This window comes from Eptesicus fuscus, chromosome 18 (genome assembly GCF_027574615.1).
Source record: "Eptesicus fuscus isolate TK198812 chromosome 18, DD_ASM_mEF_20220401, whole genome shotgun sequence".
Classification (NCBI taxonomy): Eukaryota; Metazoa; Chordata; class Mammalia; order Chiroptera; family Vespertilionidae; genus Eptesicus; species Eptesicus fuscus.
Window position 1 is genome coordinate 16,614,141 of NC_072490.1, and position 20,673 is coordinate 16,634,813.

General features: G+C 43.1%; 1 protein-coding gene across 9 annotated transcripts in view; it reads left to right on the top strand.

Annotated features, from left to right (window-relative positions):
• Positions 1-321: 321 nt before the first annotated feature.
• The window catches only part of NEK10 (NIMA related kinase 10), a 136,546-nt gene continuing 116,194 nt past the window's right edge, over positions 322-20,673 (top strand). For all 9 annotated transcript variants that reach the window (XM_054729848.1, XM_054729842.1, XM_028130160.2 and 6 more), the window contains exons 1-4: positions 322-415; positions 697-757; positions 8,521-8,651; positions 10,285-10,383. In XM_054729848.1, coding sequence (XP_054585823.1) covers positions 339-415; positions 697-757; positions 8,521-8,651; positions 10,285-10,383 — 368 coding nt within the window. In that variant the 5' untranslated portion in view covers positions 322-338. The remainder of the gene's footprint in view (positions 416-696; positions 758-8,520; positions 8,652-10,284; positions 10,384-20,673) is intronic.

Below are 20,673 nucleotides of genomic sequence, written 5' to 3' on the forward strand. Positions count from 1 at the left end.
TTCAGAAACCCCAAATGAGGACATTTTTCCTGACATGCAGAACAATACTTATTGGAGCAATGGGTCAGAATGTTTGAAATCAAGGATGACTTAGAAAATATAGGTTCTGGAGTACTATAAACCATTCTCTCAATGTACCCAGAGGCCTTCAGATGAGAATAGTAAATGGTATTCATATTGACTTTTTTTTTTTTTTTGCACATTTAAGTAAATGTTATAAGTGACTTTTGGCTGTATTAACTGAGAATATTTTGGAGCATCCAACCCAACTAAAGTTTTTCCCTCCGGTTTACTTTGAAAGGAATGCAATGTTAATTCTGGGGCGTTGACGTTTTACAATGCCTGATCAAGACAGAAAGGTGAAGACCACAGAAAAATCAACCGATAAAAAACAGCAAGGAATCACCACCACCAGGTAACCCCATACTGAGTCTTTGCTAATTTTTAACTTAGGCCGTGGCCAGCAACCAGATTTAATAGGTTTCTGAGAACTAGCGGGGACCCTGGACCAGTACTACTGTGGGTTGCAGTGTTTACTGTACTGTGTGACCATTTGCAAAGTCCTAAAGGAAGTGTTCAGAGTGCCTGTTTCCGCCCATAAAAGCAGGCCTCCCGGTGGCAGTGCCATCAGTGGGTGACGTGCCTAGTTCACCTGGAGTCTTCTGCTGGCTGACATTGTGTTATTCTTTCTCCTAGGGACTATTCAGATCTGAAAAGACTTCGGTGCCTTTTGAACGTCCAATCAAGCAAACAACAGGTAGGGTTTTCAAAGAAGGTGCGGATGTCAATAAAAAGGAAATCACGCGTTCCCAAAGGGATCCATTCAACATCTTTATGAATGATATGCCTACTTCTCTTTTTTCTTTTGCGTATTTTTGTCTTTCTTCACCCAGTTGTGTCTCTCACACCTGCCAAGACTTGGCATCGATAGTCTGTCTTTTCATTCTTCTCCTCTCAGGCCTCGGACCTGCTCTATTCTATGCTTGTTGCCACGTGTCCTCATTACCCAAGCTCTCAGGTCTGGAAACAGCATGTCTTCTATTGAATGCCCGATGTTCAAGTCTTCAGAGCTTTGGGGCAAGTGATTTTTTCAAAACGCTCTTCACCACATTTCCCTTCTTCTCCTCTTCACCCCCTCATGCTGCCCACCTGCTACAGCAACACTCTTGAGGATTGCTGCCAATTGTCTCTTGCTGAAAAGAGGGGAGAGGAGTGAGTTTGGGCTATTTTTATAATAATATTTTTATATTTTTATTAGACAGAAAAAGGAATTTATCTTGACACATTTCTTTTTGGTTTTGCTTCTGTAAGACTTTGGAGAGTCATGAGATTAAATGCCATCCCTGGAGGTTTGGGAAACAACCCAGCAATGCTAATAATAATAATAATAATAATAATAATAATAATAATAATAATAATAATAGAAGACACTTATTTAGCGCTGTTAACTAGTAAGTGGCTGGGATGGGACTTGACCGTGGTGGCATGGCTCCAAAGCCTGCTATGCTATTCTCGTTTTACTTGTTTAAGAGCTCATGTGGTGGTAACTCAACATCGATGGCCTTTGCTATATCAGCCGAACTTTGCAGAGAACTACAGCATTTCTATCTATTTATTTATAGCAGAGAATGACTTTCTAATGATTTGATGGCAAATAAAGGCCAAATAATGATAGTTCATTTTAGGGAACGCTTACTATGTGCCTGATGCTTTTCCTGCCTTACCCTGCTTAACAACCAAAGCTCCCACTTCCGCAGGTAAGGAGCCAGAAGCACAGAGAGGTTAGGTGACTTTCCCAAGATCACACAGGCAGCTAATGGTAGAAGGCAGATCGGAACTCAGACACGCCACCTCGGCAATGTGTGCCTCTAACCACTAAGATACCTTTTAAACGACTTGGGAAATTAAATCATGTACCGTTAAAAAAGTCGTTGAGTAAGCTCTGATTTGGAGTAAACGTGGCCTTAGACCATTTTTTCTCCTATCACTTCCTTCTTCTCTGTTACTAATGCTGCACCCTCACTCCCCTCGCAGTAACTCCTTTCTTTTCACCCACCGATTTTAGCAGTCACTCTTACCCTTTGTCTGTCTTGACATAGCTTAGTATCCTTCTGGCTCACTGCTCACAACCTGCATGAATCATTGCCCCAAATCCAGCCCATTCTTCCTTAGTAAGGTGAGCAGGATGACTCAGCATGCAGTTTTGGTTGTAGTTCCCATTCTCTCTCACTGCAAGTTGTTACCATATTGTCAGACTTCTACCTTTTCTTTCTATTCCTTTCTCCTGAATTTCTTACCTATTTCCAAGACTCAAATCTAGTGATGCCACCTCCACAAAAAGCTTTCCCTTTATCTTCCATTCTAGAAGTAATTACGCATCTCCTCAATGCACCATCTTTCACTCTCGTAGCATTATTTTCTCCATTGTTTTGGAAACTCTTGTCTACGTGTCTAATTTCCTGGCAAGATGATAGATTTCCCAATGCCAACAACTTTGACTTATGCCTCTGCTCTGCTGTATCCTCTGTTCTGTGAATTCTTGGTCAGGTTTTGCCAGATTGAACTGTGTCTTAAGAATTGGGTTACCACATGGGTATGCATAACAACCCTCTAGCCAGGGTAAAAGAATCACCAGTGGTGGTTTTGGCAGTAGTTTTCCACCTTTGAAGCTCATGCTGCGCTAGATCTATTGTGTCCCCTTTCAACACCTGGCTGTTAATGAAAGTGAATTGAATAGTTTCCCTCCCCGCTTAAAACCAGTTTTAGAATTTGCAATCTGTTGTTTGACAAGTTCATATGGCTTATCTTTTTGAGAAATATTTCACATGTACAAAAATGTGTATTTGTAATGTTTTAATTACTCAGAAAGCAGATGGTTCTATGAAAAATAACTGCTCAACTATGTGAAGGTTCCCGAGGTTCACAAAAATCCATTCCTAATTCTGTGTATAAAACTTTCATTCATTTTAAATTCTAAAATAATAAATCTTATTCTGAACAGCCTATTCTCCTTTCCATAAAATAGTGTAGAGGCATTTATAGGAGAAGAAAGAAATTGGAGGGAATAAATCAAGAATTTATTTATATCTTACTTGTTCCAGTAAGGAGGCTTATAAAGACACATCAAGTATGACAGGTTACCATTAATTAAACCAGGGCCAAGAAGAAAGAAAAACAAGGGTTATAGCAAAGTAGAGTCGTAGGCAGAAATGCCCATCAAAATGTGTAAGTGGGCCACACGTTGGTTCTGAGACTTAGAGTAGCAGTCAGTTTGAAAACAGAAACTTGGGATTAAGGCCCAGTCACCTGAATTTAGGTTCCAGCAAGTCCTGGCCTGTTATTTGTAAATGGGCCAAGATGGCCAATTAACCAGTTGAAGAGGAAATATACTTTGTGGGTTTGGGCAGAGAATTGCGAGAACTGAGTGTCCTTCATCTGACTCTAATGAGGCCCGCCACTGAACCTCCTTGCTTCCTGTGTTCCAGTGTCTGCCTTCGCTGTCGGTCCTGTTTGCTCTCCACCACATTAGCGTCTGCGGCTCCGTAGGAGGGTCCCACAGTGTGACAGAAGTGGGGCAGACACACACTGAGGCAGATGTACACCTGCCTTCATCATAAGCAGGGTTAGAATGATCGTAACCCAGTGACGCCAAATAATTCCAGGAAAATAATTGCTCCAGGTTTGTTGCAACAAAGGGAAATTACAAAATTGGTTGGAGATTTCACCAGAGGTTTTCACAAATCCTTTTTTAGAAAATATTTTCTATTGATTTTAGAGATGAAGGGAGAAGGAGAGAGAGAGAGAAGCATCAATGATGAGAGAAAATCATTGATCATCTGCCTTCTGCACGCCCCACACTAGGGATCAAGCCCGCAACCTGGGCATATGGCCTAACTGGGAATTGAACCATGACCTCCTGGTTCATAAGTTGACACTTAACCACTGAGCTACTTAGGCCAGGCCATTTTTCACAAATCTTGAAATAATCTGCCTAGAGCTGGAATTTCAGTACCCTCCCCCCCCCCCCCACACACACACACATACATACACACACACATTTAAAGCCATAGGGAGCTGAGAAATTGGTTTGCAATAAAAAATAGAATAAAGAAATTAATTAATGACAGGTCAATTAAATGCCTTTGAAATAAAAGATGCTGTGGAAAGAAAAAGCATAAGGTACAGTTCTTGTGGTCTCACAGACCAAGTGTAGGAAAGACAATTCCGGTACATGACAAGGCAGGACCAGAATCCTGCCTTGTGAATGGTACAGACTTTAAGGAGGATGGTTCTTGAAAAATGGGCTGGTTTTTCATCAGCAGAATGGATGGGAAAGACATTCTAGGTGAAGTGAATAAAATAATGAGATATCTGAAGGAAAGAAAATAAGCATTGCAAAAGCCAAATGGTGAGCGGACATTTCTACTGGAAGCAGTGGTAAATGAAGCTAGAAGAAGCTGTGCAGTATCTGACGGCCCATCTGCAAATGCTGTCCTGGATCCATAAGCAACAGGGAATGTTGACCTTTCCAAGTAGAAGCTACATGACCAAAATTTTAGGAAGTCCCTTTGCTTTATTCTTGGCTCTCTTTCCTTTCCACTCGTATTATTCAAGCTGCCCAGGTAGCTTTCAGTTTCTACAGCACCCACAGTTTTTCTCTGCCTTCCAGCCTGCGTAAAAATCTGCCTAGAACCCTCTGGATTACTCCTGGCATCTGGGCCATGGCCCACCCTATTCTCTTTACTTTCCACCACAACAAACCCTTGTTCACTAATTTTGCAGCATGTTCTTATGCTAGTTTAACCCCTTCCCCACCCCCATGGGTCTGCAAACTCCTTGAGGGCAGAGGCCATGGCCGTCCTGCTTACCTATACCCAGTGTCTCACACATCATCTGGCAAACAATGTGTCTGCAACAAACATGTGAATGGATGAACGTGGTTGGAGGTAATATACCAGATGAATCAGATTCGCAAGACTCTGTGGACAAAGTGAGCATTCATTCAACAGCTTCACATTTGAACACCTATGTGCCAGGCTCTGTGAGAGGGGGGTCACAGAGCCTGGCACATTTGGCCCTCAGGGGGGTCAAATTCGAGGAGGCCGATGTGTAAACTAGACATCACACTAAGCCGTGATAAGTGCTCCAGGAGAGATCAGCACAGTAATGCCACCAGGGAGGGAGTGAACAGCTCAGCCAGGAAGGCTTGGGCAGGTGCGCACCAGGAGGCTGTTGGAGCTGAGCCTGAAAGGCGATCTGGAGTTATAGCTGCAGCACACGCCCAGGCATGGAATGGTCAAACACTACGGTGGTTCCGGGATGGGTGACCAGTTTGATGTAGCCAGAACTCGGGGCATGGTTTTTTATCTTTTGTTTATTCACTTATGTATTTATATTGTATGGCCTTGGGTCCTTGTTTTATTCTTTGGTGGACTTGTCATCAAACACTGCATAGCAGATCATTCCCAATCTTAGTGGTTTAAAGCAACAAAGGTCATTTATTGTCCCTCACCCATCTGTGGGTCATGAATTCAACGCAGCTGGTCCTGGCTCAGGTTTCTGATGGGGTTGCAGTCAGGTGTCTGCGAGGCTGTGGTCCTGTCAACATCCCTGGGGCTGGAGGACCCACTGCCAACGTGACTTACTCCACGGGCTGTCAAGGCGGTGCTGTTTGCTGGTGCAAGGCCTCTCCACAGGGCTGTCTGTCCTCAGAGCATGGAGTCTGGGGAGGCCCTCCAGAATGAGTCGCCTGACATGTTCAAAGAAACAATCATATTTGCCATTGCTATTTCCAATAAGGGTTTAATCTCCAAAATTTACAGAGAACTCATACAACTTAACAAAAGGAAGATAATCCAATTAAAAAATGGGCAAAGGACCTAAATAGACACTTTCGAAAGAGGACATACAGAAGGCCAAGAGACATATGAAAACATGCTCAAAGTCACTAATCATCCGAGAGATGCAAATCAAAACAACAATGAGATGACATCTCACATCTGTCAGAATGGCCATCATCAACAAATCAACAAACGACAAGTGCTGGCAAGGATATGGATAAAAAGGAACCCTCGTGCACTGCTGGTGGGAATGCAAACTGGTGCAGCCACTGTAGAGAACAGTATGGAGTTTCCTCAAAAAACTAAAAAGGGAACACCCATTTGACCCAGTGATTTCACTTCTAGGAATATATCCCAAGAAACCAGAAATACCAATCAGAAAGGATATATGCACCCCTATGTTCATAGCAGCACAATTTACCATAGCTAAGATTTGGAAACAGCCTAAGTGCCCATCAGCAGATGAGTGGATTAGAAAACTGTGGTACATCTACACAATGGAATACTATGCAGCTATAAAAAAGAAGGAACTTTTACCATTTGCAACAGCATGGATGGATCTGGCAAGCATTATGCTAAGCGAAATAAGCCAGTCAGAGAAAGATAAACATCACATGATTTTACTCATATGTGGGATATAATGATCAACATAAACTGATGAACAAAAATAGATCCAGAGACAAATGGCAGGGGAGGTGGGGGGCGGGGGTTAGAGATCAACCAAAGGACTTGTATGCATGCATATTAGCATAACCAATGGACACAGACTCTGGGGCGGTGGGGGCTTGCTCTTGGGGGTGGGAATGGCTGTGTGGGGGGTAGGTCAATCAGGGAAAAAGGAGACATATGTAAAACTTTAAACAATTTAAAAAAAGAAAAGAAAATAAACAATCATGTCCTTTCAAATACTGTGAAAGGTGATGATGCTGGACTGGAAGACAGAGATGGAACAGTATGAAGGAGACCTCTGAAAAGCACATGGGCTGACTCAAGAGAGTGTTTCTCCTCATTGGAGATAAATAGGTGTTGGAGGATTGAGCACCGTGAAGAGGGAGGGAGATAGTCTAGATCTGAATCTCAGCTCTGACCTTTGCTAGCTGTGTGAACCTTAGGCAAGTCACTTAGCCCTTTTGTGCCTCAGTTTTCTCATCTGTGAAATGGTATTTACCTCAGTGGGGCCAATCCACAGCCACCACAAGACACAACATCCTGTTTTACAGGATGAAAGATTTATATTACTATTTTGAGAGAATTCAACTGTGTCTAGCATATGATGAAGAAGGATTCGGAGTTTGTTATTTTGCTAGCTATTTAACAATATTCTCATTATAATGCATTGTTTCATAAGCTGACTGCCTTATAGGAAGTCAGACATTCTGTTTGGATAAGGAAATGATGTCTTTATGCAGATTTCTATCAAATACTTTGATGGAATAAGATAAGCACAACATATTATAGCTTTATTTGATAATTATGGTATGTAGAATGAAACAGTTTACTGAACATTGGATCCTTTATCCTGTTATATGATGCTCTGCTTACCTAATACATAGTAATTTAGCTAATTGCAGAACATCCCTTGTTTGTACTTGGGGAAGAATAGGCTATTTGTTTGCACTATGCTCAGCTTCACTGTGGTACAAAAACAATTCTCCAGGTTATCCCACTTGTAGGTAAATATTAGTAAATGAAACTATTTGAATGCTGAGAACTTGAGAATTTATTATGTAAGTAATTACCAGTTCGTGTTGTAAATGGAGCATGCTCAAGTTGTTGTGGTTGATTTAAGCACATTTTACTTTTCTTATGGTGAATTATATAATACGAGAGGCCCGATGCACAAAAATTCATGCAAGAGTAGGCCTTCCTTCCCCCCTGCTTGCCGGCACCAGCTTCCCGCTGGCACCCGGGACTGGCCTTCCCTCCTCCGGCCGCCAGTAGGCACCCAGGACCCAGGCTGGCTTCCCTCTGGCCCCGGCTTCATCAGGAAGGACATCCGGAATGACATCCAGAAGACGTCTGGTCTAATTAGCATATTACCCTTTTATTATTATAGATAATTTCATGATGTTAAGACTAATTAAAAGTGATAGAATCTTCTTTACCTTTATATCCATTGCACCTGGCAAGTAGTGTTGCATGATTGGTAAATGTTGAAGGATGGATGGATGGATGGAATGAACAAATGATGACTTTCAATTTGGGGCTCCACTCTCTATACAAGAGTGTTCTAGCGAGATCCTGAAGCTCCCCATCCTGGTTGCACATTTGAATCACCTGAGAAACTTCAAAATATCCTAATGCTCAGGCCTTGTGCAATTGTGTCCCAGCACTGTTTGAGGTAGGGGGATCCAGCATTGGACTGAAACAGGCCAGTTCCTGCTTACTTCCAGCTGACACTTGAATCAAAGGAGACTGAAAATGCAAAAATAACTGTAAGATATGACAGGAGGTGTGACGAGCTATGAAGGAAAACGAAGCAGTCTGAGATAGAAAGAGTAAATTGTGTTTAAGTCAATGGTCTTCAATCTCGGAAAACCCCTCCCTTGGGCTTGGCTACCATATTAACTATTGGTTTGAAGAAAGACTCGTTCCCTTCCCCCGCCCCTCCCCCTTTTGGTTACTTTCTTTATCCTGGGCTGAATTGTTATCCTCACATACTCTGCTTCTATTTCTGTAGCTTCCAGCCATTACCTTCGATAGTGCCCAAAATAGCATGACGAAGTCTGAGCCCGCCATCAAGGCGGGTGGACACAGAGCTCGAGGTCAGTGGCACGAGTCCACCGAAGCTGTTGAACTTGAAAATTTTAGGTAAGAAATCCAGGATCTCCCTTGCCTTTAGCAACCTATTCTAATTAGCCCAAAGCTTTATATAAGTTTATCAAGGGAGCTGAAATTTAAAACCCATTTCAAAATTTACCATGAGGATTCTTAATCATTTTCGTCAGTGCCTAAACAATTCCCAGAAATAGGGTGTGAATTACTGGCTGACTGGCTGCCGGTGAAACTGACTGGGAGCTTCGGGACTCTTTGGTGACACGCAATTGACATTTGCTCCGTGGGGAAGTGGCTCCACGGTGTTGACCCTTTGAGGCCGATTCCACGCTTTGTCTTCAGCGTGGTGTGTCCAGCAATGAGGAGAAATAAAATAACCCATGACCATGAACAGATGTGGTGGCTAAAGACTGTGGTTGTCCAACCAACAGAGGTTTTCAGATGAAGGGCTTGCACCTCACCTTTAACACTGACTGTGTCAGCCCTTGTTTGTCTCTCCTGTCGCCATGCAGAGCTTCTAGAAGCTGTATGTTCCCATGGCCACTCCCCTCCCAGGAGCTGGTTCTGTCAGTCTTAGGGTGCACGGAGGTCATTTGGCACTAAGTGCCACGTAAATAGTGAGTGACATGAAATGTCAACATGAATATTCTAGAAGGATCATTTATTTATTTGGCCTAGATTTTGTTTCCCCGTCATTTTATGACAGTGAATTTAGTAGTTCACAAAAGTCACATGATGTTACAAGTTCATATATTTAAAATATAGTTTTAGTGAGGGACACTAAATTCTTTAAAAATGGTTACATATTCAGTCTACCAGTGTCCATGTACTAAGACACCATTATAACCCTCGCCTGCCGAGGGTAGGGACACACTGTCCACTGTTATCTGCGAAGGCAGGCAGTACAGTACAGTTGGCCATCTAAGGGTCCAGAGATTGCCTTCGAGGTGGTATGTTTATGTGATCACAGCTTATTAGGCATAGATCTTAAAGCTGGTCTACTTTAACATTGCACAAAAATGTACTATAGCTTCTGTAGCAATGTGACCCTTTTGTACATTTATCGCTTATCTTCTCCCAGTTCTGAAGTGTAATGTCTGGGCTATTTTTTACCTCTGATGGCTGTAATACCAGAAAAAAGAAGCTGGAGCTGGACTTTGTTAAACACACACACACACACACACACACACACACACACACACACAATCAGCAACCAGAAACTCTCACTATCTACAAGGAAATATGTGTGACAACCCCTGGGGTTAATAGCTATAGTAGCCATCGAGATCACAGTGGGTTGAGAAGTGAAGGGAGGAATTCTCTAAGTACTGCTCAGCTGTCCAAATAATGCGCCCCAATCATTCTTTCCACATACTCATCTCCTTCCTCTGACCAATTTTAGCTGTTAAGTGTTGGTAGGGCATAAGTTAGTTAATGTGGTAAAATGAAATATATATGCTTGCCTGTGATATTAATATTAACTTTATAACTGCATTATAACTGCATTTCTATTTCATATTTTTAATAACTGATACTTGCCTTTGGCAATATATTAAAATCCAAGAATCCCTGAACATTTGCATGAATACAGATGATCATTCTTTGGTAACTTGGCGGCATCCTAAATAATTTTTTGTTATGAAATACTTTTCTGTTTGTTTCATCTCAGTATAAACTACAAGAATGAGAGGAATTTCAGCAAACATCCCCAGCATCAACTATTTCAGGAGATCTTTACAGCGTTGGTGAAAAATAGGCTCATATGCAGGTAAGATTGTCCCAGGAAAGATAGACATTTAGCCAAGAATGGCATATTTTATATAAATCTCTAGCATATGGTTTAAAGTCGTTTACAAGACTGAATATAACATACACAAAGGATTAAACAGAGCAAAGGCCATTTAGAAGGAGATGAATAAACAGCCATTGCACATGATCTCATTGAGCTTACTCTGGTTAGGTACCAAAGTTGCTGAATTTAATGGTAAATACGGTAAAATGAGAAAGGCAAGCTACACTGTTTCCCTTAGTTTGAGTTTGGATACTCAGGCGGAGATTATGGTCTGGGTCCTTATGAGGGAGACAGCAGGTGACACAGGGCAACATCCTCACAGTGCACTTCTGTAGTCTATACAGGGACTGATTACGTGGGCTGCCCAGCCTTGGAGAAAGGGTGAATGTGTGACATCCACTCACAGCCCGATGACGACCTGTGATCCCAGGACCAAATCAAATGCTCTTTCCTTTGCTCCCCTTTGTCTTCACACAGGTGCAGTGTGGGACTGTAGAGAAGGAACAGTTAGCCAGTTCTCTAGGTTCTCTCTGGAGAGTCTCAGGGCGTTTTGGTGAGCCCTCCTGCTGGATTGCAGTCAGGATTGAGTTGTTTCTCCAGTTCCTGTTCTGGGCTGCTGGAAGGAGGCTCCCAACACTTGGTCGTGGTAGGACCTGGTCTTCTACTCTGCCCAGGAGGCCCAGACCCTCTCCCCCCTCAGCACTGGCTGAAAAGACACCTATGAAAACTTTACATCTTCCCCATCACTTGAGACTTGATTGAGATATCTGATTCTGTCCCAGTGAGATGAGAAAAAAAAACTGCTCTTATTCTGGAAAATAGGAGAGATAGTAATAATTTAATGCCTTGATTGAAAGAAAACTCTGACTTGGTCCAATGTAATAGCTGACTTTAAGTAGAACATCATCCCAATGGGTCCTCCATGATGAATCAGCTACTAAATGCATGCCTAAGTGGTGGCCTAATGCTTGGGTCTGTTGGACGGGGTTATTTAGTATTGAGTATTTAAATACTGGGCAGTGACTGCTAAGAATGTTGATTTAGCATAAAGCAATTGAGGATTGGGACAGCATCTGTCATACTTTTGTACTTGATTTAAGCAGAGGATTATTACACTGACTCAGATGACACAGAAGCCTAGAATCTTGAGGATGGCCATGTAATTATAGGTCAGTGCTCAATTCTTGACGATATATGCAAAGATCATTGAAAGATTAATGAACATTACAAAGGACCTGAAGTTGTTCTGGGTTCTTTCTTCTTCAGCTTGAACAGAGTAGAATAATGATTAGTAGCAGAATAATTATGCCTGAAGTGGTATTAGAAAAATGAAGTTCTTTAATTTGTTTTGAAGGCAACTATCATGGATTCTTCAAGGGATGTTTAGGAGGCTATTTGTCAGGTTGGTACTTTGGAAAAGGGAACAGATTTCCTGTATTAAAGCTGTAGAGACCTCTCTGTGTCCCTATACTGAAGGCACTAGGTGCAGATATTGTTATGGAAAATGATTGGGCAAGGGTTGGCATCTAACAGTTGAAAAAGATCTTAACAATTCTGAAGTCAAGAGATCTCTTGTCAGGACCTTTCCAACTTCTTAGTGATTAATGAGGCATCTTATATTGGATGATGTTACTGGTTTGCAATATGAGCAGTCCCTGGAAATCTTCAAACCAGGAAAGGATGATTATAGATCTCTTTGCTTTCATAGTATGAGAAGGAATTTGGGAATGTTAAACATCAAGAACATCCTTTTACATCATCCTTTGGCTGCTGACAGATTGGTATGTTCTGTTCTATTCTAAAAGCAGGGTTGGGTAAAAGGTCTAAAGGTCTATTGTTTCTCGGACCATATAACCTTGCTAAGTTGGGCAGACTACCCTTTTGTCCTTTTCTGTCTAACTTTAGACTTACAGGAGAATTAAATCGCAGGGCTGTAATTCTTTTCTAGTATGGCTTCCCACGCCCTTTCTTTGTGAACATCAGACTTAATGTTGACTGGAAGGCTTGGATTCAATTCAGTAAACAAATTGTTGAGCATCTACTATGTGCAAGGAAGAGAAATAGAGCAAATGATGGAGAAGGAAGAGGGGGTGAAAATACAAAGATGAATAAGATGAGTGGTCCCTTTTTTCTAGGGACTCAGAGTCTACTTTGGCCAGCAAAACAGTTATTTTCTATCACCTATAAGGGAACTTATGGTTAATATAAACTGTGTATATGAAGCCCACCAAAGGCTGCAGGGTCTGGACTTTGGTCCATTTCTGGTTGTAGACATGATTGGCATATTCAGGATGTTATGCCATTCACTTTTATCCTGAGAATATGGCTGATTGGGAACTTAATCTCATCTGTGGAGTGTGAGCTCTTCCAACTCCTCTCCCTATTTATGCCCAATTGATGTTGTTCCTCTTCTATTCCACCCTCCCCAACTTCAGTCAACCCCTATCCCTCACTTCTGGATACCTCACTTCTGGGTTATTTTCCTAAGATTGACCTGTGATACTCCCTTGTTCTCAGAAATGACATTGTCAGGCAGCCTCTGAAATGAAACAGGACTTGTTAATCCAGAGTCAGATAAGGTAACACTGTAAACACCTCATGGTAGATCTCTAAGGGTAAGTGAAAGTGTGGCCTCTGAATCTAAGGTTACTGCTGGTTACACATGGTAATAAATCCCTATGTGGGCAGAGCATGGGAGCAAATTTTGATCTCCCAACTTTTATTTCTGCCATAACATCATTTGTAGACTCTGCCGTTACTAAACAAACCTACCTCTTCTTATCTTATCTGGAGGAAATTGCAAAGAAAGCACAAAGAGTGCTTGGTATCCAAGATAAGGTTCTGAGGTTCTGTAGAGAAGTACAAGTTGTCACAAAATTGACATATTTCCCAGAAAACTGACCACTTATAAAATTGACCTCCACTCAAATATCTCTTCTGTGAATCTGTTCCTCTGAGCTCCCTCTCTGTTGGTTCATTCCTTGCTGATTGCCAGACAATGCAAATGTAACATAACCTACTTGTGAAATGAACTTGTGAATCTGGCTAAAGATGTAGAGTGTTATGAAGTTACTGAAAGTAACTTTGAATTGAAGAAGAGAGTGTTAACAAGGAAGATGACAAGATGGGACTTCAAATAAACATATTTTAAATGGCAAAGAGTAGGAGATGCCATTAGGAAAATTGATGAAACTTTCTAACATATTTGCAAAAATGAACCTCTTAATGCTGCAAAAGTCAAAAGTGAAGTCAAGGGTATTGGATCACCTTATACGATTTTGGATCTATTCTTGCTTTTTTTCTACTTGTTAGATTAGAGTTACAATTATAATATTTAAATGGAATCTTGCCTCTGCTATTTATTGTGAAATTTGGTGTTATTTTAAGGTGGGTTCATTTAACTGGCCTCTTTCTGATTATAATTATTCTAGAATTGCCAGGATAGCCCCTCTTTCTAACATATTTGCAAACATGAACCTCTTTATGCTGTAACTTTTATAGAGGTGAATATACCCCAGGTTCTCTAATTCCAGTTAAAAGAGAACCAACTGTATCATTTAGCATGATCTTTTCGGTCCAAAAATGCAGTCACTTTTCTGATAAGAACAAGTTGGTATCATTATTTTACATCACATTTCCTGAAATACTTTCTACAAATTTGAAATATTTTGGAAATGAGTTTGTAGGGAGTCTAGCTTGGGAAGATTATATTTACATTCTATACAAGAGCTCCAGAACTGCTTGAACTAGGGGGACACATCTGGCCCAAACATCCAATCTTGTTAGAAATGCTATTAGAAGTGTTCTGGGAACTTCACAGACACCCCTCACCAAAAGGACCTATGTAGCTATTTGTTTACTCATCAGACCTTTGTGCCCATGTCCACTCCTGGGCATATGTCTGATGCAGGTGACTCTTCCTTTGAACTTTTCCTGATCCTCAGCATTAGCTATCCAGACCCTGTCACAGGAGGTCAGAGGAGAGGACTAGAAGTTAGGATGCAGCAGCAATCTCTTCAGTGTCTTGATTGGGGTCTTAAAATACACGAAGTTGATGGAGAGATGCTTTTTCTGGGATTCTATCTCACCAGGGAGTAGAGAGGCCATTAGGGGCCTTGGAAGGCTTCCTCCTGGCCTAGGAAAAGAGAAGCCTGGTCACCTTGGTCAAGGCTGCCAGATCGTTCTAACCTCCCCAGAGAGGTCTCTAAATCAGCCCCATAAGTTGGATAGAGATAAAGGTTCATTAAGGTCCCACAAAGTCTCAGGATTCGGCCTGTAGGCACTTAAAAACATTCTAATGGCCAGGGTAAACCTCCGGTTCCTTAGCTGGTTGATACAGTTCTTGAGATCTTGTTCCTTCTTGGCCTCCTCTCTCTCTCTCTCTCTCTTTTTAAAAAATATATTTTTTTATTGATTTCAGAGAGGAAGGGAGAGGGAGAGAGAGAGAAACATCAATGATGAGAGAGAATACCCTACTGGGTATCGAGCCTGCAACCCAAGCATGTGCCCTTCAGTCCAATGCTCCAACCACTGAGCCAAAACAGCTAGAGCTTAGCCTCATCTCCTGATCCTTCCCGTAGCACCCTTTGGGCTCACCAAGGTCAGAGTGAACCACTCATTGTTTTTGGAAAGTTATGACTCTCACTTCTGAGCCTTGGCCCATGCTCATCCTCACCTGAAGAATGCTGCCCCACATCTTCTCCTTTCTGGCTGTTCTGGCCCCTCGATGGCCCTCCCCCCCTCTCCCTCCTATGGCCCTGGGCCTGAGTTCCTCCCCACTATAACTATGCTTCTGAAGAACAGGGCTTGGTTTTTTTTTATCCCCAACTCAAGCCATTGACACTGGTTTTATCGCAGAGCATGGAGCCTGAGAGTCTTCATAAAGTGGAACTTCTTTGCATTAAATTGTTTTGATCACCGTAAATTTTTTTGAAAAATACAGAACATTATAAAAAATGAAAATTTACTCTTTATACCATTCTTAGAAATAGCTACTTCAACTCTTACTATATTTCCTTCTAATATTTTTAAAAATTCTATGTTTTTTCTTTTTCACTTATGTGAGAGATTATTATATACATACAAAATTGTATTCTGCCTTTATCCAGAGTAGAATTTTTAGATTTGAATCATTGGCTGAATATCCTTTATGGTCTTATCCTTTTGTATCTTTTTTTTTTTGCTCCAAGTTTCACAACTTTATATGTATAAGCCGTAAGAACCTAGGACTTCATGTAACCTCCAGTAAGAATAATGTTTCCTCTTTCTCCTATTGGAACAAATATCTAGTTCTTACATTTTTATTTCTCCTGAAATGTTATTTAGAGTTTATCCAAAACTTAAAATGTGCACACACACACACAAACACACACACACAAAATACAAAAAAAATGATATCCAATTACAGGGGTGGAATGGATCCTGAAATAAAAATCCAGTCCAGCCTCCTTTGAGAGATAAGGTAGCTGAGAGGGTAGGGACAAGCCCAAGGTCCTGACGCAAATCTTGAATAACATTCTTTTCTCCTCTGCCTCGCTGATGACCTGATTCTTTCATTAATCAAAGTACATGTAAAATCTGTCCTCAGTTCTGCACCACAGAAAAATAATCACTTCAGGATTCATTTTCTCTCTTTTTCACTATTTACTACTGCTTCTTGCAAAACTTTTTCACTTGGATGTGTAACAGGCATGACATTAAAATGTTCCCACCTTCCCAGGAAAGGACTTCTTGTTCTTTGGCCACATGCAACCACCAGAACCAGTTTTAACCTGGCCAAAGCAATAAATGACAGTTTTCCATCAGTTCAGGAGCTTCTGAGAGCCAGGCAATAAGTGACAGACACATTCCCACAGCTAACATCAATCCATCAATCCCCCAAAAGTCCCACTAATGAAAGTCCACCTATCCCTGAATTACTCTCATCAGCTTTGTCCCGAGAGACTGTGCCTTATAAGTATATATCTCTCTTGCTGACAATTCATCTTTTGTTTCATGCATTGATTGGTGCCCAATAGGACTTTTGATTGGGTTCTCTCCACTTGCCCTCCCCTCAGCTTTAGAGTTTCCTACCTATTAACTGAGTCCCAGCTGCCATCATCTCTTGCTTGGCCCATTGCAGTAGGCAGCTCCCTATACTACTCTCAACACCATACCCAGAAGGATCCATTCACACTCTCTGTCACATCATGGCAGTCCTCCGTTTAAAGCCTTCAGTGACCTTCCAGAATAAAAAAGTCCAAAGTCCCTATTCGTATTCTTCAAAGCCCTGCAGATGTGGCTCCTTCTCTCTCTGGCTTCCCTCCTGTAACTCAGTCTTGGCTCATTCTGTTCCAGCCCCAAGGACTTCCTTGTCATTCTTGGCACAAACCACCACACTCCTGCTCATGGGCTATATGTTTAACTCTTCTGCTCTTCCCACCCAGACTCTCTCCTCAGTTCACTCAGATGCTAATCTTATTCGAGAACCCTTCTCCATCTGACTGTCCTAAAATAGCATCCCCAGAACCCCTACAGCCTTAACTGTGGTTGTTCTTCACTGGTTACCACCTGATGTACATTTTTATCAGTCTGTGTGTATTATTATTGGTCTTCTCCCTTTAGAAGAAGCGCGATGAACACAAGTGCATGCTTTGTCCCAAACTGTAGCCATCCCTGAGGGGGCAACAGTGCCAACTCCTAGTAGGTGATGAGTACATATTTAAAAGCATTCTGCCTCTGAAAGTTTCATCAACTAACTGGAAGAAACATCAAAAGACAGTCCTTTCTGCTCACTATCTCTCTGAGTTTAGGGACCAGTATAATTCACTGCATGGACTTTCTATTGGGGCCTGTGCTGATCTAGGTTTAGGGGTAGACACAGAGGAAGAACACGGGCCCATTATGAAGAGTGGAACAAGTCAGCAAAGATTCCTTGAATATCTATATATATAAAAGCCTAAGCGACCGAATGACCGGTCGACTGGTTGCTATGACGCACACTAACCACCAGGGGGCAGACGCTCAATGAAGGAGCTGCCCCCTGGTGGTCAGTGTGCTCCCACACCAAGAGCACTGCTCAGCTGACTGATGGGTGCCAGACACAGGGCTCACAGCTGGAACTGACTGACTGGGCGCAAGCCTGCAGCAGGCGCAGCAGGGTCAGGATGAGTGAGAGTGGCAGGCAGGAGTGGCAGGTGGCGTTGGACTGCCGGTTTCGGTCAATCCCCGCAGGCCACGCCGGTGCACAAATGCGTGCACCGGGCCTCTAGTTCATTTATAATCAGTTTCTATTTCGATGTTACTTTTACTTTTTAAACTATATAAAAAAAATAGTTCTCTGTCTTATGAATTTGAGGTAATATTTATTTTGAAACAGACTTGAATTCCTCCACTTTAAAATCTCAAGTCAAAAGCGGCAATTTTGTTGCTATTTTTTGTGTTAACGCAAACAGTATGACAACATGAGAAGGGAAATCTAAAGAACACTCTCCCCATGAAGATGCTGCTTATTCTGATGAGAGACAGAGGGAAGCATTGCCCAGGGGGGTCTAGGTTGTAACCTCTGGCATGTGCACAGCCCTTGGTCAGTTAACCCCAGACTATCCGATGCTCTCCTTTAGCTTGGTGCTTGCAGCTTTATTATTATTCAATAATCAATACCACAGCTCCGTGGCTGGTGGTCCCACGGAGCGCTCACATCGCATACTGGGTTCCCCCACTGTTCAAGAAGGTGAAACCCCAACTACCCTTTCTCTGTTCAAATGCTGGGCCTCTGGTGATGCCAGTTTCCTCCGCTTTTCATAGTGATGGCAGAAAGCGGCATCTGAGGCTGCAAGCGACGTGGCAGCCGGTCCCAGGCCAAGGCCCCGGGCCCCGATCACGCTGCCATGTATTAATAGTCCTGTGAAAGCCGTGGCAGAGGTTCAGTCACAGAGGGGATAATATTTGCCTGCTCGGAATCCGTGGTGTGTGGCTGCTATATTGGGACCTAATCCTCCGGGGAAACACTATCTTTGCAGACAGACAGGTTTTCCAGAGTTGCCTCAGAGGATCCCCTGGCCTGTGCTGAGCATTCCTGCTCCCATAGTAAGAGTCACTTTCCCTCCGGCCATCCCCTGGGGTAGGACCCTGGCCTGGGCGGCAGGCACCGCTGCTTCAGGCCGCGGTTGCTGCTGCCGGGAAGTGAAGGCACTGGCTCTCCAGCCCGCCACTGTCATGCTCGGCCACTCTCTGCTGGCACTGAGCGTGTGTTTCCCAGTCCCCCAACCCTTGGAAACAGAGAGCGATATCGTCTTACAGAGCACGTCACTCCCCTTGGACACCAGAGCTCCATGCGACGTGCCATGCTCTCGTGGGGGTCAAGGGCGGGGAGCCAAGGCAGGAACAACTGCTCCTTGAGAGGTCAGTGCTCAGAGAGGAAGAGCCAGAGGACTCAGACACCAGGAATTCTATTTACATTCACCGCAGCCGAGGCCAGAACCATGCAGAAATATTAATAGCTTTGGGCTTCGGTCCCAAAAAAAGCAAAAAAACCCACAAAAAAACACATTAAAAATGGCAATTTTTTTGGAATAGAACTTTCAACTCTGTTCTGGAGAGTTGAAAGTTCTTTTCTGGACTTTCAAGATTTTTTCTGGACCTCTTCATTTATTTACATTCTTTTTTTTTTTTTAATATATTTTATTGATTTTTTACAGAGAGGAAAGGAGAGGGATAGAGAGCTAGAAACATCGATGAGAGAGAATCATCGACCAGCTGCCTCCTGCACACCCCCTACCAGGGATGTGCCCGCAGCCAATGTACATGCCCTTGACCGGATTCGAACCTGGGACCTTTCAGTCCGCAGACCGATGCCCTATCCATTGAGCCAAACCGGTTTCAGCCATTTATTTACATTCTTTTAACAGTTAAAAAAAATGAAACCTATGGTGGAATTTTTTTTTCTTTTCCTTTCCTTTTTTTTTTTTTTTTTTTAGTAGGGGAGGAAGCAAAAAACTTTTCCTACTTATTTTGACATGAGAAAACACTGGAAAGGCCATGAACTTTTCTCAGGAAGATTGCATATAGTTAGGAAAAACACCAAGTGTACACATATTTGTTCCATGAATCACCTCTGAACAGGCCCCTGGCTTTTCCTTTAAGTAAGGAAAGCAATCAGCATTAACCCTCATCGGGCTGCCAGCAGCTGTTGCACTTGATGGTTACTTCCGGTAGGTCTCTGGGACGGAGCATTTGCACCAAAAGTCAGCCTTCCAGCACCGAAGGGAAGGGAGAGTGGTCGTGTGCTACCTCCCTATTGGTAAGATCATAGGTATTCTCTCTGTGACAGGAGCCTCCGAATAACCACCTCCTTACAAATGTCCCCATAGGTGATTGTGTTTTAGATTCAAAGTGTATTTCAAATTGGCATTATTTTTCCCAATGTGGGGAGGTCAGATGAACTGCCGTAGCTTCCCAGCGTGGCCTGGGGTAGTTCTGCCTGGCTGGTAGCCCTGGGGTGGGTTGCCTCAGTCGGAAAGGTGTCACTGTCACATGCCTGGGCTGGAGAAGGGTCGGAGGGTCGACTGCTGCTGTGGTGGGCAGCTCCAGCCGGAAGCCTCTGTTGTGGCAGGAGGAATAGTTCTCAGCCAGCAATGCTCTTGGGACTCCGAGCCCAACTTCTCCCCACGGGGCCAGGCCTCTGCTGGGGGCTGTGTCTATAAAGAGCCGCCAGTCATCCCTGGGAATATAAGGCCAAGGGAAAGCAGGCTTCCCAGCCTCCTTCCCAGGAGCCAAGTCTTGGTGGATGGGAGGAATGGTGAGTGGCTTGGGGTGGAGTGTGGGTGGCATAGGGTGGGGGACGATGCCTCCAGGGGCAGTGACCCCAGATGTCCATCCTGCCTTGGAGGAGAGTGGGGTTTTGCACTCAGGTTGAGATGTGCAGGTGTGGGGGCAGAGTTGAATTTCAGGATCATAGAGAAGACGAAGCTGGATTCTGCACGGAAGAGTAATAAATATGGGACAAGCCAGGCGAGGGTTAGCTTGGGGTCACGGCTCAATAAATGCTTCACTTGACGGATCTTTACTGTAACCTTGCCCCATGCACAGCCAGCCCAGCTGGGGAGGTGGGAGGGGGAGGGAGAAATTCTGTGGAGTCTCATCTGGAATCTCTTCCTGTAACTTCCTTAGTTTTTTCTCGGCTAAACATGGGATAGCAGACGCTTTTTATTTTAGGTTTCTGTTCATTTTTGCACCACGTGCCATGTCGGACCAGGTTGGCGGGCAGTGTGAGGCAGGTGTCACCTG